At 37.8% G+C, this 26,967-nt stretch overlaps 1 protein-coding gene across 7 annotated transcripts in view; it reads left to right on the top strand.

Annotated features, from left to right (window-relative positions):
- Window positions 1-26,967, top strand: part of HUWE1 (HECT, UBA and WWE domain containing E3 ubiquitin protein ligase 1) — a 152,271-nt gene that overhangs the window by 35,290 nt on the left and 90,014 nt on the right. For all 7 annotated transcript variants that reach the window (XM_052663677.1, XM_052663674.1, XM_052663676.1 and 4 more), the window contains exons 3-6: window positions 4,792-4,890; window positions 5,569-5,775; window positions 7,383-7,535; window positions 25,180-25,242. In XM_052663677.1, the coding sequence (XP_052519637.1) occupies window positions 4,792-4,890; window positions 5,569-5,775; window positions 7,383-7,535; window positions 25,180-25,242 (522 nt within the window). The remainder of the gene's footprint in view (window positions 1-4,791; window positions 4,891-5,568; window positions 5,776-7,382; window positions 7,536-25,179; window positions 25,243-26,967) is intronic.

Genomic DNA, 26,967 nt, shown 5'->3' with positions numbered 1-26,967 from the left:
ATAGTGGCTGCACATTTATTGATCACTTTATGTATCAGTAGCTGTGTGAAGGATATTTTTTCCCCTAGATTTGACATCTTTATTGGAGCAACTCAGTATATACTGTGGCAGTTGGTATGCAGCCATTGAACTGACATGCTTTCTTTTGCATTACCATGAGTAAGGAAAATCTCAGTCTGTTTACATTTATGTAGCAGGGACAAGATGGTAAAGATTTACTTTTGTCCCTGGTGCATTTAGTAAACTCCAAGGTCCATAGGGATCTTGATACTCCTGATAAAACAACATTGTTCTGGTATGTTAAATTGATGCAATTATACTAACTGGCATAATAAATTCAAATCCTAAAAGATGATGCTGTTAAAGTGCTACACTCAATATGCCAGCAAGTTTGGAAAACTCAGCAGTGGCCACAGAACCGGAAAAGGTCAGTTTTCATTCCAATCCCAAAGAAAGGCAATGCCAAGGAATGTTCAGACTACCACACAATTGCACTCATTTCACACACTAGCAAAGTAATACTCAAAATTCTCCAAGCTAGGCTTCAACAATATATGAACCAAGAACATCCAGATGTTCAAGCTCAATTTAGAGAAGGCAGAGGAACCAGAGATCAAATTGCCAATATCCATTGGATCATAGAAAAAGCAATGAATTCCAGAAAAACATCTACTTCTGCTTTATTGACTATGCCAGAGCCTTTAACTGTGTGGATCACAACAAACTATGGAAAATTCTTAAAGAGATAGGAATACCAGACCACCTTACCTACCTCCTGAGAAATCTGTATGCAGGCTAAGAACCACCAGTTAGAACCAGACATGGAACAACAGACTGGTTCCGAATCGGGAAAGGACTGCATCAAGGCTGTATATTCTTACCCTGCTTATTTAACTTATATACAGAGGACATCATGTGAAATTCCAGGCTGAATGAAATACAAACTTGGAATCAAGATTGCTGGGAGAAATATCAATAACCTCAGATATGCAGATGACACCAGCCTTATGGCAGAAAGTGAAGAGGAGCTAAAGAACCTTTTGATGAAGGTGATAGAGGAGAGTGAAAAAGCTGGCTTAAAACTCAGCATTCAGAAAATGAAAATCATGGCATCTGGTCCCATCACTTCATTGCAAATAGATGTGGAAACAGTGGAAACAGTGACAGACTTTATTTTCTTGGGCTCTAAAATCACTGCAGATGGTGACTGCAGCCATGAAATTAAAAGATGCTTACTCCTTGGAAAAAAGCTATGACAAACTTAGACAGCATATTAAAAATGCAGAAACATTACTTTGCAGACAAAGGTCCATCTACTCAAAGCTATGGTTTTTCCAGTAGTCATGTATGGATGTGAGAGTTGGACCATAAAGAAAACTGAGTGCTGAAGAATTGATACTTTTGAACTGTGGTGTTGGAGAAAGCTCTTGAGAGTCCTTGGACTTCAAGGAGATCAACCCAGTCAATCCTAAAGGAAATCAGTCCTGAATATTCACTGGGAGGACTGAAGCTGAAGCTCCAATACTTTGGCCACCTGATGCGAAGGGCTGACTCATTAAAATAAAGATTCTGATGCTGGGAAAGATTGAAGGCAGGAGAAGGGGATGACAGGATGATATGGTTGGATGGCAATACCAACTCTATGACTACGAGTTTGAGCAAGCTCCAGAAGTTGGTAATGGACAGGGAAGCCTGGCATGCTGCAGTCCATGGGGTTACAGAGAGTCGAATATGACTGAGGGACTGGACTGAACTGATGCTAACTGGGGCTTGTGACCAGAAAACACAAGCACTTAGGAGGCCTTAGACATACATGTGCCAGAGAGTGCCCTTTGAAGGTTGAGTGCCTACCAGAAGACTGGGAAATGTCAAGATTTCCTTCTCAAGTGAGAGACATAGTTCCACACCTTGTACCACATACCATGAAGGTAGAGAAACAGCGTATGCCATGACTCTTTAGATTTTGGAGGCAGCATATGTCATGTTTATGCATGCTATTTTGATCCATATACTGGATAACTTCTATGGTGATAGTAATGTTTGGATCTAGAAAAGACTGCAAAAGGTTCAAGCTATGATGTAAACTGCCCTACTCCATGGACATTATGGTCTAGTAGAACCAGGTATCTACCTTAGTGTCAGCCGAAGGCAATATGTGTTGCCTCTGGCAAGCCCCAATAGGAGAATAACAGCTTAAGACCTGGGGGGTAGAGTTTTGCCATTAGAAGTTGAAGTGGTATTGATAGTAGGTTCAAGTAGATCCAAAAGGCACAAGTGAACTGCATGAGCAGGTAGTTCACACTCCTAAGTTACCTGTTTCTACTGCTTCATACCTCTCCTTCAACCTGTATGACTTAAAGGAAAGAAAGAAAAGGTGCACGTCTGGTTTGTGGAAGGATTTTGTGCCAAGAATTTTCAATGCCTTAAATTTTCACAGAAATTGAGATAGTTCTTAATGCTCACTTTAGAGAGAGGAAAGATACCAGACTTAGCTTGAAAAAAAATTTGCCCTTGAGCCCCTGTTGTTGCACGTTCAGTTTTGGCTGCTGAAAATGCCCCTAGTTTAAATCTCACAACATTGCTAGATAAATAGGTTGTGTTAGTTTATTTTGTGAAAGAGGATATAGAGAGTCAAAGATGTAGCTTACCAACTACCTTAATTCTAAAGCCTATGGCCACCCAAGATGGACAGGTTATGGTGGAGAGTTCTGATAAAACGTGGTCCACTGGAGAAGGGAATGGCAAACCTCTACAGTATTCTTGCCATGAGAACCCCATGAAAATTATGAAAAGGCATAAGAAATGACACTGAAAGATGAACTCCCCGAGTTGGTAGGTGCCTGATATGCTACTGGAGAAGAGTGGAGAAATAACTCCGAAAAGAATGAAGAGACAGTGCCAAAGCAAAAACAACACCCAATTGTTGATGTGACTGATGATGGAAGTAAAGTCCAATGCTATAAAGAACAGTATAGCATAGGAATCTGGATCTTAGGTCCATGAATCAAGGTAAATTGGAAGTGGTCAAACAGGAGATGGCAAGAGGGAATATCGATATTGTAGGAATCAGTGAACTAATAAAATGGACTGGGTTGGGTGAATTTAATTCAGATGACCATTGTATCTACTGCTGTGGGCATGAATCCCTTAGAAGAAATGGAATAGCCCTGAAAGTCAACAGAAGAGTCTGAAATGCAGTACTTGGGCGCAATCTGAAAGATGACAGAATGATCTCTGTTCGTTTCCAAGGCAAACCATTCAATATCCCAGTAATCCAAGTCTGTGCTGCAAGCAGGAATTCTGAAGAAGCTGAAGTTGAACGTTATATGAAGACCTGTAAGACCTTCTAGAACTCACACCCCCAAAAGATGTCCTTTTCATTATAGGGGATTGGAATGCAAAAGTGAGAAGTCAAGAGATCTATAAAGAAAGCTGAGCACCGAAGAATTGATGCTTTTGAACTGTGGTGTTGCAGAAGACTCTTGAGAGGCCCTTGAACTGCAAGGAGATCAAACCAGTCAATCCTAAAGGAAATCAGTCCTGAATATTCATTGGAACAATTGATGATAAAGCTGCAGCCCCAATACTTTGGTCACCTGATGCAAAGAACTGAATCATTGGGAAAGACTCTGATGCTGGGAAAGAGTAAAGGCAGGAGGAGAAGGGGATGACAGAGGATGAGATGGTTGAATGGCATCACCGACTCGATGGACATGAATTCCATTAAGCTCCTGGAGTTGTTGAAGGACAGGGAAGCCTGGTGTGCTTCAGTCCATGGGGGTCACAAAGAATTGGACACGACAGAGCTACTGAACTGCCTGATGTTCTTGGTAACAGTATGCTGTCTCTCAGTATTTATGCTCCTGTTATGTGAGATAAGTGCTTTATGTATGTGCAAACACTTGAGCTTCACATTTCTAAGGTAGTTCTTAAAAGGTCTTTTTTCCTGATGAGAAAACTGTGGCTAAGAGGTTGGATTTGCCTATGATCAAACAACTTAGTAAAACATCGAGCTAAAAACTGAACCCAGATTTGTTTGGTTCCAAATCTAGGCCCATTCACAACATACCATACTGTTTTACAGAGTTAAATAGCAAGCATGATCACTTCCAGTTGCCTTCCATTAATAGAAGCTTCTCTGTCCCAGTCCCTATCCCTTCCCTGTCTCCCCCCACCCCCTGCCGTCCCGCTTTTGAAAACTTACTACGAACTCTGAATCCACACCTGACAAGGTACCTGACAGGCCCTTTTATCAGTAAAAAGAGAGCAGGAATATATGGAAATGGGAACCACAAGTAAGAATGGAGTCCTAGTTTTATTCGGTTCAGAAGGTCTTTGTCTCCTATAATTGGATGGCTTAATATTGTGAAAAATATAGTCAATGCTAATCTTCACCTTTGTGAATTCACTATGACTCCTCAGTGTTTTTCTGTTTGAACATTTCTAGTCACTTTGGTTAACTTTCAGACCATGATACAGACTCCTTCATTTTGTTTTTATTGATATTTAGCTTGTTTCCTCTATTTCTGTTGTTTGTACCCTTCCAAGTAGTTTGTCTACAAGTTCATCGAGGTTTAAAAAAATAACACCGATGGCTTGTATCATTATAAGATTTCCATATTAATCTCAAGTGATTGTCTGGAAATTTTCCATTTTTCTTAAGTCTGTTCTATCAAAAGTTAAATTGTTGTGTGTGTTGACATAAGGGTGTTTTTTCCCCCTGTTCTTTGTCAGTGTGTCTCCCTCATACGCCAAAACACCCTTTTGTGAATATCCGTTTGTTTTTCTCAGCCTGCAGACTGCAGAGCCTTAATAGACAAACTCAAAGTTTGTAATGATGAGCAACTTCTTTTGGAACTGCAGCAGATCAAAACATGGAACATTGGAAAGGTATGTAAGCCCATGCTCCCCAAAGAGAAACCACAATGAGGTGACCTCATTCAGCAGTTGCTTAATAAGCATCTAGTGTGTGTGTGTATATGTCTTGCACATCTCTAGACTGGTAATTTTAGCCTGTGAATGGTTACCAAGGAAGTTTTGAAAGAAATGTAAGGGAAAATTTTGCTCGCTGAGGGTGAAGATTGCTTATACAGGTGATGATAAATAATCTCAACCCCAAAATACCTTTAGTTTAACTGACAATGTGAGTTTGAGATAGTCTCAGGATTTTTACTTTTAGTTTGAAAGACTCTTCTTTCGATAACTCGAAAAAGAAGCACTTCAGATAAAATGGATTTTAGCAAAGAAAGTCCTTGTGTTTTTAGACCTCAGAGTATAGCCAGAATTCTCTCTCTGAAGACCTAGCTACAGAGATTTTGTGGTGTCTCCTGGTGTTAGAACATGTATGTTTTGATGGATAAAACAATGAACTCAGGTCCATGTGGCTCAGAGTATGATTTTTCTCATTGGTTTCTGTATTAGTGGGGGATTGAAGAGAAGCAAAGGTGGGAGGTGAACTTGTCTACGTATCATGATCAGCAATCTATCGTAGCAAAGCTCAGCTGCAAAGTACCCACACAGTACTTTTACCTTGTTCTTACATATTCCTGTTTCTCTTCTCTTCTCCAGTGCGAGTTATATCACTGGGTGGATCTGTTGGACCGCTTCGATGGGATTCTGGCAGATGCTGGACAGACAGTGGAGAATATGTCATGGATGCTCGTGTGTGATAGGCCGGAAAAAGAACAACTGAAAATGCTTCTCTTGGCTGTGTTGAACTTCACAGCCTTACTCATTGAGTACAGCTTTTCCAGGCATCTGTATAGTTCCATAGAGGTAGGAGAGGTTTAAGCCTATAGTCTGTTCTTTACTAGAATTCTTCATGTCCAGAATAGTGAAATTGTTATTTCTTTCTGATGATTCTTTCCTTTTCGTTATGAAGTTCTGGAGTTTTCAACATCAAAGACAATGGTAGGATGTTTCTTGGCTAAACAAACCCTTCACAGTATTGATGAGAAGGTTCTTTACTGTCACATTCTCCTTGTCTTTTAAGATTAAAGAAATTAATGAGAATGTAATACATGTATTGAAGTATTCTTGGGAATTTTCAGGAATTTATTTTTGTTCCAAGTTATCAGAACAGCCCCAGATTACTTTACTATGACATAATTTGATTACCTTGAGACATCACTGGACTTGGTGCTCTTCTAAGTTTTAGTGTGCTGCTTTTCAGTCTCTTCTCCCCTCTCCCCAAAATATATGTTAATAGCATGCTATGTATTCTTAAAAGAGTATAGTGGGCATGGGAATTAGTGAACTTTTGAATTCGTCAGGAATCAGTATAAGAAGCAGTTCTCTTCCTTTAGCCTAACTTTGGAGTTTTTATCACTATTGATAGTGCCCTGTTGTTTGTTGTGTTACTTTTCCTGTCTTCATTAAAGAACCAGAATCAGAACAAACAGGTAGAAAGTAAATGGCTTAAGAAGAGAAATGAACTGAACTAAAGATAGCACCTGAGCAATCTGTTGAAGATGAAATAAATAAGTTGCAAAAGGAAATCCATAGCTTTCTGGATAATCAGCAGTCAGAAATACTTTGGTTCATTTCCAGCTAAATTACATACTGATTTTAACACTAACCAAATGTTTCAGTATATTGGTGAATTTTTATTGTATTAAAAAGCAAAAATAGTTACTCGGGTTATTGTTAAATACACTGTAACAGTTTTAAGTACCACTGACTTGTTATTTTTAGTTTCTATATAAAGAACCCTGTATTTTATCTAACTCCAATTTTATATTTGTTGTAAAGGATACAGAAGGAGCAAAAATTATCTTACTCTACTTTTAGTCTAGTTGGAGAGTTAATGTTTTGAGTTCTGCTATATTAAAATGCCACATTTGTCTCTTGTCATTGGTTTCTTGCTGTGGAGATGCCTATGTAATTTTGAACTACTGTTTACATTTTTTAAACTTAAATTGGACTTTCATGCTGTCAGATTGTAAGCTTCTTGAGCATAAGATTGCATGTTGCTGTTACTGCTAAGTCGCTTCAGTCGTGTCCGACTCTGTGCGACCCCATAGATGGCAGCCCACCAGGCTCCCCCGTCCCTGGGATTCTCCAGGCAAGAACACTGGACTGGGTTTCCATTTCATTCTCCAATGCATGAAAGTGAAAAGTGAAAGTGAAGTTGCTGAGTTGTGTCTGACTCTTAGCGACCCCATGGATTGCAGCTTACCAGGCTCCTCCATCCATGGGATTTTCCAGGCAAGAGTACTGGAGTGGGATGTCATCATCTTCTCTGTAGATTGCATGTTGTAGGTGCTCAAATATTTACAAATCTTTTTATATTGTTAAACTTCTTGATAACTTTGTAATTGTTGATAAATCTATTACTCTGTTGGCATTTCAAGTTTTCAAAGTCACCTTTTTGTTCCCTGTAGCACTTGACAACTTTATTGGCTTCTTCTGATATGCAAGTGGTGCTGGCAGTCCTCAACCTTCTGTATGTGTTTAGCAAAAGATCAAATTATATCACACGCCTTGGATCTGACAAGAGAACTCCACTGCTAACCCGGCTTCAGCATTTGGCAGAGGTGAGTCATGGGTGAAGAGTTAAAAGAGCATGAAATTTGGACCCTATTATTCCTTTTCACAGGTGTTTCTTGCAGTGTCAAAATGAATAGGAAGCCCTAAGTTAACTTTACTGGCCTAATTAAGTAGGACTATTGGGGACCATTTAGAAGCTAAGTTCCCCCCCAAAATCCTAGGAAGTATTCTCAATTTTATGAAGTAATTTTGAGGAATTTCATGGATATCTGTTCAAAAAGAGAATCTGTCTTAATTCAAAAATGCCACTTCTCTTCTGGAAATAAAGTTTAGAATCAGATCTACTTGGAAGGAAATACTGGCTGCAAAAATCTGGATTTTGAGTCCTGGCCTACCTACCTTATTAGTTCTGATAGCAATTTTTTCATCTGAGAATTTAGTTATATCTACCTTAAGAGTATTTTCAGAATGAAATAAAATGTAGGGTTCTTAGTGCTATGATGTGGTGGTAGTAATTGTTATTGAAGGCAAAAAACGCTCATGTTAAAAGTTCAGCTTACTCAAACTGTTGTCTACTATTCCTAGAGACAAATATATAACTAAGAGTTGAGAGAGAGAACCATTGCTAGAAAGGTTTCTTGGAAGAAAATTGATAGGGCTGACTTTTTATTAATAAAAGCAGAATATAAATAGTTACCTCACAAGTCATAAAACTCGAGTTTCAGGCTAATTTTAGGTGTGTGGTTACTTAAAAATCATTTTTGCATGATTATAAATATAACACATTTATAAAAATTCTAGGATATATAGGAAACTAGAAAAAGAATAATCACCAGTTATTCATCTAGATGTAGCATCTCTTAAAATTTGAGCATATTTTCTTGGATTTGCAAATATGAGATTTTTTTTAACCATTTCTCTTTGAAGTTTTTTAGTGACTCAGTTAACTCAGTTGATGTGAGCCAGTTGTTAATATGCACAGATACTACTGAACTGAAAATGTAGCAGAAGTACTCCCAAGAAGTCTTGAATCTGTTAAAAGCCAGTTGGTTTGGTTTTTGTGAAGGTCTGGGATACTGGTTCTCAGACTTGGCCATGCATGAGAAAGAATTGATTTATTAAAGCATAGGTTAGGTCCTGGTAATGTGCATTGCTAACAAGTTTCCAGGTGAGGCTACTCAAGGATTATTCTTTGAAAACATTGGTCTCGTCTATCCTATTGGGCAAAGTTACAGAATCTTATCAGATTCTTATAGTTCCATCCCAAAGGCATCAAGACCTTTTCCCCTGATGTCTGAATACATACCCATTCTTTAGCAAATCCCATCTAGTGAGGTAGTATCAAATATGCTATGTGTTCTTAATTGCCAGGATCACATGGAGACTCTGGTAGGTGAGGACAGGGAGATTCAGAAGTTACATTACTTTTAGGAAAAGCCTATGAACTTTTAGCCTCTGATAAAGTGTGAGATGTGATATCTGCTCTTTATAGTGTTGATTATGGTTTTTATCCCAAACCTGGGTGTCAGCCTGAACCCGGCTCCTTGAATCCACATCCACATCTTCCACTTGATAACATTCAAGAAGTATATGACTAATCCTGTGTTGGATCTAGTATAAAACATGTTCTTTTTTAAAAAAACAAAAGCTCACATAGTAGTTGAGAAAGTGATATATATGCATAATTAAAAGGATGAAGAACTAGTTATTGTGAGTAGTACTGATAAGTACCCTGGAATCTTAAACATTCCATAGATTTATCTTATTGGTGGCATATATTTTTTTCATAATAAAATTATGTGCTCAGTGTTTTAACATTTTGGAAATATACAGAAGAAAATTTATAATGATGTATGTATCTGCTCATCATTTTGGTACATTTTCTTAGTCTTCAGGCATATTTCTTTACATATCTGAATGCATATATGTAACTTTATATCCTGCTTTATTTACCTAATGTACTAGCATCCATTGTTTTCCCGTGTTAACTTTACATAATTTTGTGAGAAATGTTTCTTTGTATTTAATAATGATAACATCTCAGAAATGTCACAACATCACAGACTTTCATGAATCAAGTTTGGCTTGACATGATCTTTTAAGGATCCCAGCTTACAACTTTCTTGTTGTTGGTGCTTGAGTCTTATTAGATCACAAAAGATAGGAATATTTGTGGGTGACAGTAATAGGAGAAGTATTCTAAAACAGGTAGTTGTGACAACAGAAGAAACAGAAGGAAAGTAATTGTGAAGATGTATAGCCTTTCAAGCTTATTCTGTCTTGCAAATTCAGATCATTGGTTTGACTTACCTGTCACCTCTAAGTACCATCAAGTGTCTATATATCCCTTATCCTCATAGTTTTCAGCAAATTCTTATTTCTTCAATGGAAGTCTGGGGAATCATGAAGAAAATATTGAAAATTGAATGAGGAAGTACTTTTCCTTTTGGGTATTAGCCTTTTTTTTATAAAGCTAAAAGGAGTTAAAGTTGTGTAGTAACAATAGTGGAAAGTTTCCAGAAATAGATGTAACGTGTAAGAATTACTAAGCTTAACCATTTCTAGCTTTTGATATAAAGTGAGACTTGGAACTGTTCCTTTTACGTGAATACTTAGAGGCCATTGTAAGTTCTCTGTGGCCTAATTACAATATTATTGTGTCTCAGGGAATAGAGAAGCCTGAGGAGAGGGAGAGAGGTGCCGGTCAGAACACACATTTTTTTCCATTAAATTTGAACACACATTTTTTTCCATTAAATTTGAACACACATTTTTTTCCATTAAATTTGCCATCTTGTAGGGGTGTGATTGATGGCACCCCAAAACAATGACAGTTGTAATAGCAATTATCACTGATCATATAGATCATCATAACAAATGTAATGATGAAAAATTTTGAAATATTGCAAGAGTTACCAAATGAGACACAGAGACATGAAGTGAGCAAATGTTGGAAAAATGAAGAGTAAGCATGAGAGAGCAAGAGCAAAGTCCAAATTTGCTTTAATTTAACTGATTCTGTTTTTCTATTTTGTTTCATTTATCTCTACTCCAGTTTTACTATTTCCTTCTTTCTGTTTGCTTTGGGTTTAGTTTGCTGGACTGTTAGGGTACTGATTTGAAATTTTTCTTTCTTATCAATAAATGGTGGCAATGAACAACTGTAAATTTCCCTCTGTATACTGCTTTATCACATAAGGTATAGCCCATGAGTTTTGATATGAAATTTTTTTCATTCATCTTAAGGAATATTCTAATTTCCCTTTTGATTTCTTCTTTTACCCATTGTTTGTTAAGAGTATATTGTTTAGTTTCCATGTGTTTGTGAATTTTCCAGATTTCCTTCTGTTACAGATTTCTAATTTCTTTCCGTTGTCACTGGATATGATACTTTGTACGATTTTATTGTTTTTTCTTTAAGTTTCTTAGTTTGTATTGTGGCCTAACCTATGGTCTATGTGAGAGACTGTTAATTATTTGTACTTCAGAAGAATGTATATTCTGCTGTTTGTTAGGCAGATTGTTCCATATATATATATATATATATATATGTATGTATATATCTGTTAGGTCTAGTTGATTTAATGTTCAGGTCTTGTATTTCTTTGTCTTATCTTTTGTCTAGTTATTTATGTATTCCCTGTGTATTACAACTAACATCTTCATTAATGAGTTGTTCAAATTAGTACCAAGTTAGTTTTAAGAGTAGCCAAAAAGTTTCCTCCTATATAGTACTTTCCTCTCACTGTATGTTGTTGTTATAGATTACATCTTTATATATTGTGTGTCTATCAACATAGATGTAGAATTTACTTTTTTATAGTTATAAAACACACAGAACAAAAAGGAATTACAAACCAAAAATAATTATGCATTTTATACTTACCTGTGAAATTAATTTAGTGGTATTCTTAATTTCTTCATATGGCGTCAGGTTACTATGGCATATCCTTTCATATCTGCTCTTTTAGCATTTCTTATAGGCAGGTCTAATAGCAACAAACTGTCAGCTTTTATCTGAGAAAATATTAACTGTGCAAGATATAGAATTCTAATTAGCAGTTACTTTCTTTCAGCACTTTGAATGTGTTTTCCCACTTCATTCCAGCCCCTGTGGTTTCTGATGAGAAATCAGCTGTGAGGATCCCTTGTATATAACAAATCACATCTTGCTTGCTGCCTTCAAGATTATTCTGTCTTGGTCTTTGAAATTTTGACTATGTCTTTTTGTGAATCTGTGTATTTTTATCCTGTTGAAATTCATTGAGCTTCTTGGGTTTGTAGATTCATATCTATTGTCAAATTTGAGATGTTTTGGCTATTATTTCTTTAAATAATCTCTTTGCCTTTCTCTCTTCTCCTTGGATTCCCATTTTGTATATGTTAGTATACTTGATGAAGTCCCACAGAACTCTTAACCTTCATTTACTTTTTTCTGTCTGCTCTTCAGACTGGATAATCTCAATTGACCTATCTTCAAGCTCATTGATTTTTTTCACCTTCCAATATTTATTTTCAAATAAATTTGTCAGAATGTTTACAAAAGTATTCAGTTCAGTTCAGTCGCTCAGTCGTGTCCGATTCTTTGCGACCCCATGAACCGACCGCAGCACGCCAGGCCTCCCTGCCCATCACCAACTCCCGGAGTTTACTCAGACTCAAGTCCATTGAGTCAGTGATGCCATCCAGCCATCTCAACCTCTGTCGTCCCCTTCTCCTCCTGCCCTCAATCCTTCCCAGCATCAGGGTCTTTTCAAATGAGATTGGCTCAAAAGTAATTGTTGTTTGAGACCGTGAATTTTAAATCATTATAACTAGTCTCAAACACATCTTTGTTAATCAAAATGGGAACCATTACAATCAACATATATTTCTGATAACAAGAAATAAGTTTGTTTATTTCTGTAGCATAAATATCCACAGTGTGTGTTTTTTTTTTAATCCAAAAAACAATGTGTTGTGTTTTTGTTTTGTTTTTTTTAATTTTTGGTCAGCTCATGAGGCACCCACTTAGTGAGTTTTGTCACCTTTCCAGTTTGCTTCAAATGCTGAATGACCGTCAAATGGTCAACATTTTCTTTGGCAGCTTCTTGTGTAGTTGTAAGAGCATCAGTTTCAATGATTGGTCTGTCAGTTGTTACCAACTTCCAATGGCTGTCCACTGCAATCCTAATCTTCAAGGCTCTTGTCCTCTTTGCAGAACTTCTTGAACCACCACTACACTGTACGTTCCTTAGCAGTTCCTGGGCCAAGTGCATTGTCAATGTTGAGTTGTTTCTGCTGCTTTATAACCCATTTTGAACTCAAATAATTAAATCACTCAACTATGCTTTTGTCTAAAATCATTTCCATAGTCCAAAATAAATATAAAATGAACAGCAAGAAATAAATCATTAGCAAAAAAAATATAAAGCGAGAAAAGCATATTAAAATGATGTGTAACAAAATGACATTTATTTTAGAATGTATTCTGATATCAAACAGCAGATTTTAGCAATGCAGAAACTGCAATTACATTTGCATCAAACTAATAATACATGTTCAGTGTTGAAAATTAAGAACTCAAAAGAAAATTATAAAGAAGAAAACAACAGTAATCCTCAGCTTTTACCATGTAGATAAAAAAAAATAACATTGTGTTTCATGTGCTGCTTTTCCCAATATGTAACCTATGGTGAGTATTTTCCCACAGCGTTAAGATTTTTCAAGATTGGACAACAGTCTTAGTTTCCAAGCCACCCTCTTGGTCCTCCATTGGTGCCCTTGACTGGTGCCTTCTCTTTTGCTGCTTCCAAGTGTTGGAGTGGCTTAGTGCTTCACCCCAGATTCTGTCTCTTATCCATTTATATTCTGCCTGTGTAATCCTATCCAGTTTCATGGTTTTAAGGACCATTAACTCCCAAAATTACGTGATTTCTTTGAACCTCAAACTTGTATATTTACTGCCTTCTAAACATCTCTTTCTGCTTTATTGACTATGCCAAAGCCTTTGACTGTGTGGATCACAATAAACTGGAAAATTCTGAAAGAGATGGGAATACCAGACCACCTGACCTGCCTCTTGAGAAACCTATATGCAGGTCAGGAAGCAACAGTTAGAACTGGACATGGAACAACAGACTGGTTCCAAATAGGAAAAGGAGTACATCAAGGCTGTATATTGTCACCCTGCTTATTTAACTTATATGCAGAGTACATCATGAGAAACGCTGGGCTGGAAGAAGCACAAGCTGGAATCCAGATTGCCGGGAAAAATATCAATAACCTCAGATATGCAGATGACACCACCCTTATGACAGAAAGTGAAGAGGAACTAAAAAGCCTCTTGATGAAAGTGAAAGAGGAGAGTGAAAAAGTTGGCTTAAAGCTCAACATTCAGAAAACGAAGATCATGGCATCCGGTCCCATCACTTCATGGGAAATAGATGGGGAAACAGTGGAAACAGTGTCAGACTTTATTTTTTGTGGCTCCAAAATCACTGCAGATGGTGATTGCAGCCATGAAATTAAAAGATGCTTACTCTTTGGAAGAAAAGTTAAGACCAACCTAGATAGCATATTCAAAAGCAGAGACATTACTTTGCCAACAAAGGTCCATCTGGTCCAGGCTGTGGTTTTCCAGTGGTCATGTATGGATGTGAGAGTTGGACTGTGAAGAAGGCTGAGCGCCAAAGAACTGATGCTTTTGAACTGTGGTGTTGGAGAAGAGTCTTGAGAGTCCCTTGGACTGCAAGGAGATCCAACCAATCCATTCTGAAGGAGATCAGCCCTGGGATTTCTTAGGAGGGAATGATGCTGAAGCTGAAACTCCAGTACTTTGGCCACCTCATGAGAAAAGTTGACTCACTGGAAAAGACTCTGATGCTGGGAGGGTTTGGGGGCAGGAGGAGAAGGGGACGACAGAGGATGAGATGGCTGGATGACATCACTAACTAGATGGATGCGAGTCTGAGTGAACACTGGGAGTTGATGATGGACAGTGCTGCGATTCATGGGGTCGCAAAGAGTTGGACACGACTGAGCGACTGAACTGAACTGAAACATCTCTACTGGATATCAATTGTAATGTGTACAAAATCAAACATATGACCACCTCCCACATGTCTTTCCCTAATACTCAATCCGTTTTAGATACCTGGCACCCTTGCTTTCCTAGACAGTGCCAGGCACATTCTTGCTCCAAGGTCTCTGTGCAGCTATGTCCCCAGTTGTCTCTATAACTTGCTCCCTCATCTTCTTTTAAGTCTTAAAAACTACCATCTCAGTGAAGTCTTCCTACCATCCTGTTTTAAAATCAGAACACCTTCCATATTCTCTATTACAGTTTGCTTCATTTTTCTCTGTAGCACATATTACCATCTAACATTATATATTTTTAAAGTTTATTTATTCATTCTCCCTGCTTAAATCTGCTGTTTAACCACTTTAGTGAATTTTTCATTTCTGTTACTGTGCTTTAGCTACAGAATTTCTATTTACTTCCTTTTTTAAAAAAAACTTCTAATTGGCAGTCTTTATTTGATGAGACATCATTCTCATGGTTTCCTTTAGTTCTTTGTATAGGATTTGGTTTAGTTCTTTAAGCATATTTAAGATAGATGATTTAAAGTCTTTGCCTAAATCCAATGACTAAACTTCTTCAGGAATTAATTCTACTAGTTTTTTTCCAGTTTGGGGATATATAAACCCAAATGAACTTTTTGGCTAACCCAATGATTGAAATAAAGCATTGTGAAACTTTAAGGTACCCAACATGATGATTTGTTACACTTGTATATTGCAAAGTGATTCCCACAGAAGGATTAATTAACATCTCCATCACCTCACATAATTGCCGTTTCCTTTTTTGTAGTGAGAACATTTAAGGTTTATTCTTTTAGCTACTTTAAAGTATATAGTACAGTATTGTTACCTATAATTGCTATGCTATAGGTTAGATCCCCTAATGTTTTTCATTATATAATTGGAAGTTTGTGCAATTTGACCAATATCTCCCCTTTTCCCCCAGTCCCTAGCAACCACCATTCTAAGCTCTTTGTGGTCAGCTTTTGTAGATTCCATGTATAAGTGATACCATACGGTAGCTGTCTGTCTCTGATTTACCTCACTTATTAGAATGCCCTCAAGGTCCATCCATGTTTGTCTTAAAAGGTGAGATTTCCTTGTTTCTCGTGGCTGAGAAATGAGATGTTCTCATTTTTTGTGTGTCTGTGTGTATTTTTTACATACATGTATTTTACACACATATTTTTTACACACATATATGGCACATCTTTATCCATTCATCCATAGATGGGCACGTATATAGTTTCCATACCTTAGCTACTGTGAACAATTTTGCAATAAAAATTGGAGTGAAGATATCTCTTTTTCCTGATTTCCTTTCCTTTGGATAGATAGCCAGAACTAGAATTGCTGGATCATAATGGTTCTGCTTTTAATTTTTTGAGGAACTGCTGTACTGTTTTCTGTAGAGGCTAGTTGTTGTTGTTCAGTGGCTAAGCCGTGTCCAGTCTCTGTGACAACATGGACTGCTAGATAGATAGAGGCTATACCAATTTATGTTCCCACCAACTTGCCAGTACTTGTTAGCTCTTGTCTTCTTGAAAATAGCCAGTCTCTCAGGTGTGAGGTGATATATCACTGTGGTTATGGTTTGCATTTCCCTGATGACTAGTGATATTTAGCACCATTTCATGTAACTGCTGGCCATTTGTGTATTGTCCTTGGAAAAAATGTCTGTTTAATTCCTGTGTCCATTCTATTTACTTATTTTTTAAAGGGATGAAGATAAATTTTACTTTTTAAAACAACTATTAGAATAGAGGAAAAGAGACCACAGTATAGAAGTTGGCTCAATTCTGAATGCAGGATGGGTATTTGCAGCCAAGGAGCAGGGTTGGGGTGGGGACAGTGGGTGGAAAATTATTAAGAGGAAATATCAGGGGTAGGGGAGATTCTGGTTCCCCTGACTTAACTGGTTTCTTGCTGAAACTAGATTCTACAGGGAAGGACCCAGAAAAGCCCAAATTTGAGGACTTGCTGAGAAAATTACTCACAGGAGCCTGAGCAAATTTGGGTCAAAGAGAGAGTCTTTGTCAAGACCCAGGATCTGAGTTCAGGGAAGGAAGGGGGGGAGTATAGGGGATTGAATGGTAGTCCCCAAAATGATACGCCCATGTCCTAAACCCCAGAACCTCTGACTATGAAAGAAGAGTCTTTGCAGATGTAATTAAGAATCTTAAAATCATCCTGGATTATCTGAGTGAACTTAAATCCAATAACAAGCATCCTTCTAAGAGACAAAAGATAAGGATAAACGCAGACACACAAGGAGAAGTCCATGTGAAGACAGAGGCAACTGCCCATTTTAAGATCAGATGGTTGGTTTTTGTTACTGTTACTCAGTTATAGGAGTTCTTTATATTTTGGATAGTAATTTCTTTTCAGATATAATGGTTTGCAAATATTTTCCCTGTTGTACAGGTTATCTGTTCATTTTGATTGTTTCTTTTGCTATGCTAAAATGTTTTAGTTTGATTCAGTCTCCTTTATTTTTGCCTTTGTTGCTTTTGGTATCATGTCCAAAAAATTGTCACCAAAACTTGTGTCAGGGTGCTTTTACTCATGTTTTCTTTTACGAACTTTATGGTTTCAGGTCTTATGTTAAAGTCTTAAATTCATTTCAGGTTAATTTTTTGAGTGGTATAAGATAGGGGTCCAACTTGTATGTTAGTTTTCTCAGCACCATTTATTGAAGAGATTATACTTTCCCATTGATTACTGGCTCCCTTTGAAATATTATTTGACTGTATATGTAAGGATTTATTTGTCTGTTCTTGATTATGTTCCATGGGGCTTTGTGTGTTCTTTATGCTAATACCATACTGTTGATTACTACAGCTTTGTAATGGTATTTGAAATCAGGAAGTACAGTATCTAGCTTTGTTCTGTCTCAGGATTGCTTTAGTTATTTGGGGTCTTCTGTGTTCCATATAAATTTGAAGATTGTTTTTACTGTTTCTAGGGAAATTGTCATTGGAATTTTGAAAGTAAGTAAAATTTATAGATTACTCTCAGTACTGTGACATTTTGACAGTACTAATTTTTCCAGTCCATGAACATGGGGTACTTGTCTCTTCTTTAATCCCTTTCATCCATGTTTTGTAGTTTTCAGTGCACAGATTTTACCCCCTTGGTAAAATTTATTTCTAAGTATTTTACTTTTTTATGGTATTGTAAATAGGATTGTTCTGTTTCTTTTTCAGATAGTTAGTGTATGGAAATATAACTGATTTCTATATGTTAATTTTGTATCCTGCAACTTTGCTGAATTTATTAATTCTAAGTTTTTGGGTGGCCCCTTGGGGATTTCCTGTATATCATTTGCAAGTGAAAACAACTTTTTTTTTCTTGCTTAATTGCTCTGGCTAGAATTTACAGTATTGTGCTGAATTTCCAGTTCTGTGTTCCACTACTGTGAGTGGTTAGAATGGACACCTTGTCTTGTTCCTGATCTTAGAATGAAAGGTTTCAGCCTTTCATCATTGAGTATGCTGTTGACTGTGGGCTTGTCGTGTTTAGGTATGTTCTCACTATACCCCATTTTTGGGTTTTTATTATGAAAGGATATTGAACTTTGTCATTACTTTTTCTACAACTTCTGAGCTAATCATGTGATTTTTGTCTTTCATTTTCTTACTGTGATAGCACATTTATTGATTTGCAGGTTTTGAAACATCTTTGCCCCCCAAGGATAACTCTCACTTAAATTCTGATCTATGTTCCTTTTAATGTGCTGATAATTTGATTTCCTGTTAGTTTACTGATTGCAAGTTTGTACATCAGGGGTATTGGTCTCTAGTTTTCTGTTCGTGTATTGTCCTTATCTGGCTTTGGTATGAGAGTAATTTTGGCCAAACAATGGTGATTTTCCCAATTACCAGTTGAGAAGTGTTCCTTCTTCAATTATTTGGTAAAAATTTCAGAAAGATTGGTTATTCTTTAAATGTTTCACCAGGGAAACCATTTGGTCCTGGAATTTTCTCTTAGGGGTCTTTTTTGATTACTGACTCAAATCTGCTTATTCGTTACTGATCTCTTCGTACTTTCTGTTCTCCATGATTCTGTCTTGGTTATTTATTTCTAGGAGTTCTATCCAGTTCTTCTAGGTTATCTAATTTGTTGGCATTTTGTTCCTAGTAGTCTCTTAGTGATCCTTTGTATCTGTGCTATCAGTTGTAATGTCTCTTCTTTTGTTTATGATTTTATTTATTTGAGTCTTCAGCCTTTTTTTTTCCAGTCTAGCTAAAGTTTTGAAACTATTTTGTTGAGTAGTTTTTAAAAAGTTCTTACTTTCATTAATCTTTTCTGTGGTTTTCCTAGTCTTTATTTCATTTATGTCTACTCTGATCTTTGTTCCTTTCTTCTACTAACTCTGGACTTAGTTCATTCTTCTTTTTCAATTTGAGGTATAAAGTTAGGTTGTTTGAGATAGTTCTTATTTCTTAATGTAGGCATTTATTTCCTATAAACTTCCCTCTTGAAGTACTTTGGTGCATCCTATTCATTGTGATATTTTGTGTTTCTGTTTGTCTCAAGATATTTTTAATTTCCCTTTTGATTTCTTCCTTTGACCCTTTAGTTGTTCAGGAGTGTATTGCTTAATTTCCAGATTTTTGTGACTGTTTCCAGTTTTCTTTCTGTAACTGATTTCCAATTTCATACTATTAGGGTCCAGAAAAACATTTGGTATGGTTTCAGTCTTATATTTGCTAAGACTTGTTTTGTGACCTATCATATAACCTCTCTAGGAGAATGTTCCATGGGGATTTGAGAAGAGTGTGTTCTGCTGTTGAATAAATATTATACATATGCCTACAAGGTCCATTGGTCTAAGTAAGTGAAGTCGCTCAGTCATGTCCGACTCTTGGCGACCCCATGGACTGTAGCCCACCAGGCTCCTCCATCCATGGAATTTTCTAGGCAAGATTACTGGAGTGGGTTGCCATTTCCTTCTCCAGGGGATCTTCCCAACCCAGGGATCAAACCCGGGTCTTCCGCATTGCCGGCAGATGCTTTACCATCTGAGCCACCAGGGAATCCCAGCTTATTTTTAAAGGAGTTAAGTTTATAGTTCAAATCCAATGTTTCCTTCTTGATCGTTCTCTCAGTACAGTTTATCCATTGTTGAAAGTGAGATGCTGACATCTCCTGCTATTATTGTATTGTTCTTTCTTTCTCCCTTCATTTGTTGTTCAGTCACTAAGTCATGTCCGACTCTTTGCAACTCCATGGGCTACAGCATGCCAGGCTACCCTGTCCTTCATGCTATCTCCTGGAGTTTGCTCAGTTTCATGTACATTGAATCAGTGATGCTATCTAACCATCTCATATCTCCCTTCATATCTGTTGTATGTGTGCTCAGTCACTTTAGTCGTGCCCAACTCTTTGTGACCCTATGGACTGTAGCCTGCCAGGCTCCTCTGCCTGTGGGATTTTACAAGAATACTGGAGTGGGCTCTAACTGATACAGGGGATCTTCCCAACCCAAGGATCAAACCTAAATCTCCTGCATAGCAGGTGGATTCTTTACCCACTGAGCCACCTGGGAAGCCCTCTTATCTATTAGCATTTACTTAAACATTTAATATGTTCCAATGTTATATCCATATAATTTACAGTTGTTTTAGCCTCTTTGAATTGACCCCTTTATCATTTTATAGTGACCTTAATTGTTTCCCATTACAGGTTTTGAGTCAAAACCTATTTTTTAGGATATCGGTAGCTATCCCTGCTCTTTTGGTTTCCACTTCTGTAAAATAACTTTCTTTCCCTGCACTTTGAGCCTATGTGTGTCTTTAAAGCTGAAGTGAGTTGCTTGTAGGTAGCATGTAGTTGGGTCTTGTTTTCTTTTTTCCACCCAACTACTGTATGCCTTTTGATTGGGAAAATGAATTCATCTACATTTGGAGTAATTAATAATAGGTAGGGACTTAGTTATGCCATCTTATTCTTTTTTGATTGTTTTGTGTTTCCCTTGCTCCTTTCTTCTTTTGCTGTCTTTCTTTGTGAATAATGGTTTTTCATATACTTCAGTTCCCTTTATTCCTCTTTTTTTTAATCTAATCTAAGTTTTGCTTTGTGGTTACCATGAATCTTACATAAAACATAGATATAATAGCAACTTAACTTTGATTGCATATGAAAAACTTAACACTTTTACTCCTCTTTGATTTTACGATTTTGATGTCACAGTTTACCTCTTTTTATACTGTGTATTCATTAAAAATTATTTTAGAATTAAAAAATTTTTTTAATTATGTTTTTTAAAAAAACTCTTGTCCTTTAACTTTTATCATTCATGGGTGATTGTTTAAGATAGTGTTTTCCCGGAGTTCTCAAACACCTGCTGAGAGTGGCTGCAACCGATTCACAGACCACTGCAGGGTCCACAGCTTGGGTCCTGTTATCCAAGAAAGAGGCAGGTGAGACTTCTCCCAGGTCCCTTTGCATGTGAGGTTGGATTCCACAGCTCCCATAAAGGTACTTTTCTCTAAGAATGTGTGCCAAGTTATTGCAGGGGCGAGCGATGGAGCACAGTGAGAGACATTGCGCTACCTTGCTGAGGCCACTCCTTATGTTGCTACAGTGGACATTTTGAATATTACAACATGGCAACTCTGGAAATCAGACTCTCACCCTTCCCCTTCCCCAGGGTTTGTTGTTAAGATTTGTTGTTTTTTATTTAGACTTTTCTGAACTGGTTTCTGAATTCTTTGTTTTATGTGGTCATTGAAGTCTCTGTTAGCATAGTGGTCAGCTAGTGATTTGCCTTTTTCCTGGAACTGAATTATCTCTGTCTTTGCTGGTGAGTTCTGTGTACATCTTGGTATCTTTGATGTCAATGCTCACTATCTTCAATACTTAACCAGAAAGTTAAGAATCCCTATGGACAAGAATCCCTTACAAGAAATGGAATAGCCCTCATAGTCAACAAAAGAGTATGAAATGCAGCACTTGGATGCAGTCTCAAAAATGACAGAATGATCTCTGGTTGTTTCCAAGGCAAACCATTCAATATCACAGTAATCCAGGTTTATACCCCCAAACAGTAATGCTGAAGAAGCTGCAGTTGAACGGTTCTATGAAGACCTACAAGACCTTCTAGAACTAACACCCAAAAAAGATGTTGTTTTCATTATAGGGGACTGGAATGCAAAAGTAGGAAGTCAAGAGATCCCTAGAGTAACAGGCAAATTTGGTCTTAGAGTACAAAATGAAGCAGGGCAGAGACTAACAGTTTGGCCAAGAGAACACACTGGTCATAGCAAACACCCTCTTCCAACAACACAAGAGAAGACTCTACACTTGGACATCACCAGATGGTCAATACTGAAATCAGATTGATTATATTCTTTGCAGCCAAAGATGGAAAAGCTCTATACAGTCAGCGAAAACAAGACCCGGAACTGACTGTGGGTCAGATCATGAACTCCTTATTGCCAAATTCAGACTTAAATTGAAAGTAGGGAAAACCTCTAGACCATTCAGGTATGACCTAAATCAAATCCCTGGTGATTATACAGTGGAAGTGACACATAGATTCAAGGGATTAGACTGATACAGTGCCTAAAGAACTATGAATAGAGTTTTGTGATATTGAACAGGAGGCAGTGATCAAGACCATCCCCAAGAAAAAGAAATGCAGAACGGCAAAATAGTTGTCTGAAGAGGCCTTACAAATAGCTGAGAAGAGAAGCTAAAGGCAAAGGAGAAAATGAAAGATATAACCATTTGAATGCAGAGTTCCAAAGAATAGCAAAGAGAGATAAGAAAGCCTTCCTCAGTGATCAGTGCATAGAAATAGAGGAAAACAAGAGAATGGGAAAGACTAGATATCTCTTCAAGAAAATTATATATACCGAGGGAACATTTCATGCACAGATGGTCACAATAAAGGACAGAAATGGTATGGACCTAACTGAAGCAGAAGATATTAAGAAGAGGTGGCCAGAATACACAGAATAATTACATTAAAAAGATCTTAATGACACAGGTAACCACGATGGTGTGATCACTCACCTAGACACAGACATCCTGGAAGGCAAAGTCAAGTGGGCCTTAGGAAGCATCATTATGAACAAAGCTGGTGGAGGTGATGGAATTCCAGTTGAGCTCTTTCAAGTCCTAAAAAGAGGTGCTGTGTTAAAGTGCTACACTCAGTATGCAAGCAAATTTGGAAAACTCAGCAGTGGCCACAGGACTGGAAAAGGTCAGTTTTCATTCCAATCCCAAAGAAAGGCAATGCCAAAGAATGCTCAAACTACTACACAATTGCACTCATCTCACATGCTAGTAAAGTACTGCTCAAAATTCTCCAAGCCAGGCTTCAGCAGTACGTGAACCATGAACTTCCAGATGTTCAAGCTAGATTTAGAAAAAGCAGAGGAACCAGAGATCAAATTTGCCAACATCCATTGGATCATGGAAAAAGCAAGAGAGTTCCAGAAAAACATCTATTTCTGCTTTATTGACTATGCCAAAGCCTTTGACTGTGTGGACCAAAACAAACTGTGGAAGATTCTGAAAGATATGGGAATACCAGGCCACCTGACCTGCCTCTTGAAAAACCTATATGCAGGTCAGGAAGCAACAGTTAGAACTGGACATGGAACAACAGACTGGTTCCAAATCGGGAAGGAGTATATTGTCACCCTGCTTATTTAACTTATATGCAGAGTACATCATGAGAAACACTGGGCTGGATGAAGCACAAGCTGGAATCCAGATTGCCAAGAGAAATATCAATAACCTCAGATATGCAGATGACACCACCCTTATGGCAGAAAGTGAAAAAGAACTAAACAGCCTCTTGATGAGAGTGAAAAAGCTGGCTTAAATCTCAACATTCAGAAAACTAAGATCATGGCATCCAGTCCCATCACTTCATGGCAAATAGATGGGGAAACAGTGGAAAGAGTGTCAGACTTTATTTTGGGGGGCTCCAAAGTCACTGCAGATGGTGAGTAAAAAACGCTTACTCCTTGGAAGGAAAGTTAGGCCCAACCTAGAGAGCATATTCAAAAGCAGAGACATTACTTTGTCAACAAAAGGCCGTCTAGTCAAGGCTATGGTTATTCCAGTGGTCATGAATGAATGTGAGAATTTGACTATAAACAAAGCTGAGCACTGAAGAATTTATGCTTTTGAAAGAAGGTGTTGGAGAGAGTCCCTTGGACTGCAAGGAGGTCCAACCAGTCCATCCTAAAGGAGATCAGTCTTGGGTGTGCATTAGAAGGACTGATCTTGAAGCTGAAGCTCCAATATGATTGAAAGAACTGCCTCATTGGAAAAGACCCCGATGCTCGGAAAGATTAAAGGCGGGAGGAGAAGGGGACAACAGAGGACGAGATGGTTGGATGGCATCACTGACTCAGTGGGCATGAGTTTGAGTGAACTCCAGGAGTTGGTGATGGACAGGGAGGCCTGGCGTGCTGCAGTCCATTGGGTCGCAGAGTCAGACACAACTGAGCAACTGAGATGAACTGAACCAGAAAGTTTACAACTCTGGCTTAGCCCTCCCTTGCATAGAGCCTCATGTCAGCTAGAGATTTGGGAACAGTGCTTTTTTAGGTCTTTTCTGAGAATGTGCCCAACCTTGGGCACACATGTGGCCTTCTAGATTTTCAGGAGTGTGTGGGAGTTTTCAAAGCCCTTATTCCCCAAAACATCACACTCCTCAACCTTTCTTTCCAAGCTTTTCCATTTGTCTATTAATTACCCCAACTGTATGTACTTAGTCTTCAATGTTTTCAACAAATGCCCACCCGCACCTCTGGGAGAATTTCGAATTAGGCAAAAATGATAGAAATCTCAAATGCTATTGAAAATGTAGGCTAATTTTTAAGCAAAATTGTATGGCTGGGTTTTTTTTTCTTCTGTTTGGTACTCAATAATATTGTACAGTTGAGCCATTCTCCCCCATTACTTAGGGGCTAGTACTTGTTGATGAATTTTTTAGACGTCATGGCAGAGTACAATAATATTAAGCAATGCAGGATCTTCTACTTTGCACTTTGGCTCATGTCAAAAAGTAAGGAACTGAAGAGCATGTGGTTTCACCCTGAGAGAGGTGATCAGGCTGAGCATGGAAAGGATGGTACAGTACTTAAGATCCAATGGGTCAAGACTGACCTTTCAGCAAGCGTGACTGCAGGCATATCAAATGCATTTACTTGCAAGAGCTTCTTATATTCTTCCCAGTTGCATTCTCACAGAACAATGAAATTGATCTCATTGGAGAAATCACCTTTAGGCAGACCATCTTGCCTTGAGTCTTACTTAAGTTCTTGCTTCTATTTGCTCCCTCTTTTTATTTGATTTTAATGTTGGTTGTCTTTTCAATGCTGTGTTCCAAGCAGCCACATACTCTAAATACTTTATACACAAAGCTACCTTAAGTGAAAGTGAAGTGGCTCAGTCGTGTCCTACTCTTTGCGACCCCATGGACTGTAGCCCACCAGGCTCCTCTGTCCGTGGGATTCTCCAGGCAAGAATACTGGAGTGGGTTGCCATTTCCTTCTCCAGGGGATCTTCCCAACCCAGGGATCGACCTGGGTCTCCTGCATTGCAGGCAGATGCTTTATCCTCTGAGCCACATTTTAATACTGTCTTTTTTCCTTTTCCAAGAGCTGGGGTGGTAAGGAGAATGGCTTTGGACTAGCAGAATGTTGCAGAGATTTGCATATGATGGTAAGTAACTGACATTTGAGTATCTTTTGACAGAACTTGTGTGATTTCTCTTTGAGCCTTACTTTACAATTAATACATGGCATTTAAACTTGTCACTTCACATCAGGATTTTGAGGAATCTGAGATCAGTTGAGACATAGCTACCTTTTCTAGAAGTGCTTCAGTCCTTAATGTGCTGGTGGTTGCTGAAGAATCTCAGAAACACAGTATATGATCCTATGATCTCTTGAATAAGAAACTGCTTTTGTTGAGTTATCTTGAAAGTGATGGAAAATCGCAGAAATTACACTTCCTTGCATTCTCTCACTGGAACTGTCAGAACTCTGGGTAGTCTGGCATGATTGTAAGAATGACTGCTTGGAGAACAGGTCTGCCATTTTGGTTATTGAGAACTTGAAATATTTTGTGTGCTTTCCATGTTTACCCCTCATGCCTGTCCTGCTCATACTTTAAGCTATGTTTAGATTATGAACTCAAGCCATCCTCCCCTCTGCTCTGATACGTTGCTATAGAACCACAAAGCACAATTGAATTCTTATAATACAATTCCATGCCAAGAAGTAGCTGTATTTTCCAACACATATACTGCTTCTTTTGTTAGTTTGTCATGTATAGGACAAATGGATGCGATGAAATTTAGTGTAATTATCTTAGCAACCCTCCCCCTCAGGAGAATGGTTCTTTTTCTGGTCACAGAAAACTATAACTAAAACAAATTACTTTTCCACCTTAGCTGGTATGCTTTATTTATATTAGTGAATATTAGGTAATATGGGAGATGAGTGTTATCTGTTTTAATAATTAAAGCTGTGTAAATCTTAAAGGGCATTCAGTTTGGAATTCTAAGAAAATTATTTTTCATCTTAAAGTTTAGGTGATTAATTCTGAGACTCCTTATGTATATCAAGCTTGTTCTTGGCCACTTGAGCAAAACAGTATGATACACTCTATTAGGTTTGTATGGTGTCTGTTATGATGTTGGTCTTGACTTATATTAAGAAATCATCCACCCTTTTATTTATTGATATTTGGCATATCATGGGACTTTGAAAATTTTGTGTACTTTAAAAGAAAGTAGTACATGTTTTAAAAATTCTAAGAATACAAAGGGGTATATAATAATTCTCTACCCCCAGAGGCAACCACTGCTACTGGTTTCTTTCAAAGACACACTTTAATGGGCATGCTGTTGCAGTCTTATTTGCCATGTTGCTTTTCTAGAGTTAAGTAACATTTGTTGTCAGGGTCTGGTTCATATTGACTTGGTATCTGCCTGTGCAGAAAAGCAATTGGATATCGAGAAATGATATAGGATGTTATGGAAAAATGCATTTAAAGAATTAAAAAGGTATCCCCATGAGGCATAGTTTGAATAAAATATTTCAAAAGGTGAAAATATTAACTTAAGATTTCCATAAGATGTTCTTTTCCATTCTCAAACTAGTACCTAGACCCTTGTGTTCGTCCTTCACCCTTGAATTTTTATTCATTATTGGGACAGGCTTGCCTCTCTCTTCCCTCTTGAGAATAGCTGCAGTCAAAATTGATCTCTTGAAGGAAAGAACAACTGATAACTTGAGTTATCAGTAAGGAATATGAAAGCTTTTGGAGCTGTGGGCTCCACTGTCCTGATTTTGTATTACAAGACTTCTGAGCTTTGCTAAAACAAGGAATGAAGGCACTGTAGCTGCTGATGACACTCCTGATTCTGCTGTCACAGTGAGT

Source organism: Budorcas taxicolor, chromosome X (assembly GCF_023091745.1).
Source record: "Budorcas taxicolor isolate Tak-1 chromosome X, Takin1.1, whole genome shotgun sequence".
NCBI lineage: Eukaryota > Metazoa > Chordata > Mammalia > Artiodactyla > Bovidae > Budorcas > Budorcas taxicolor.
The sequence above is the reverse complement of the archived record's forward strand: the minus strand, read 5'-3'. Positions and strand labels throughout refer to the sequence as shown.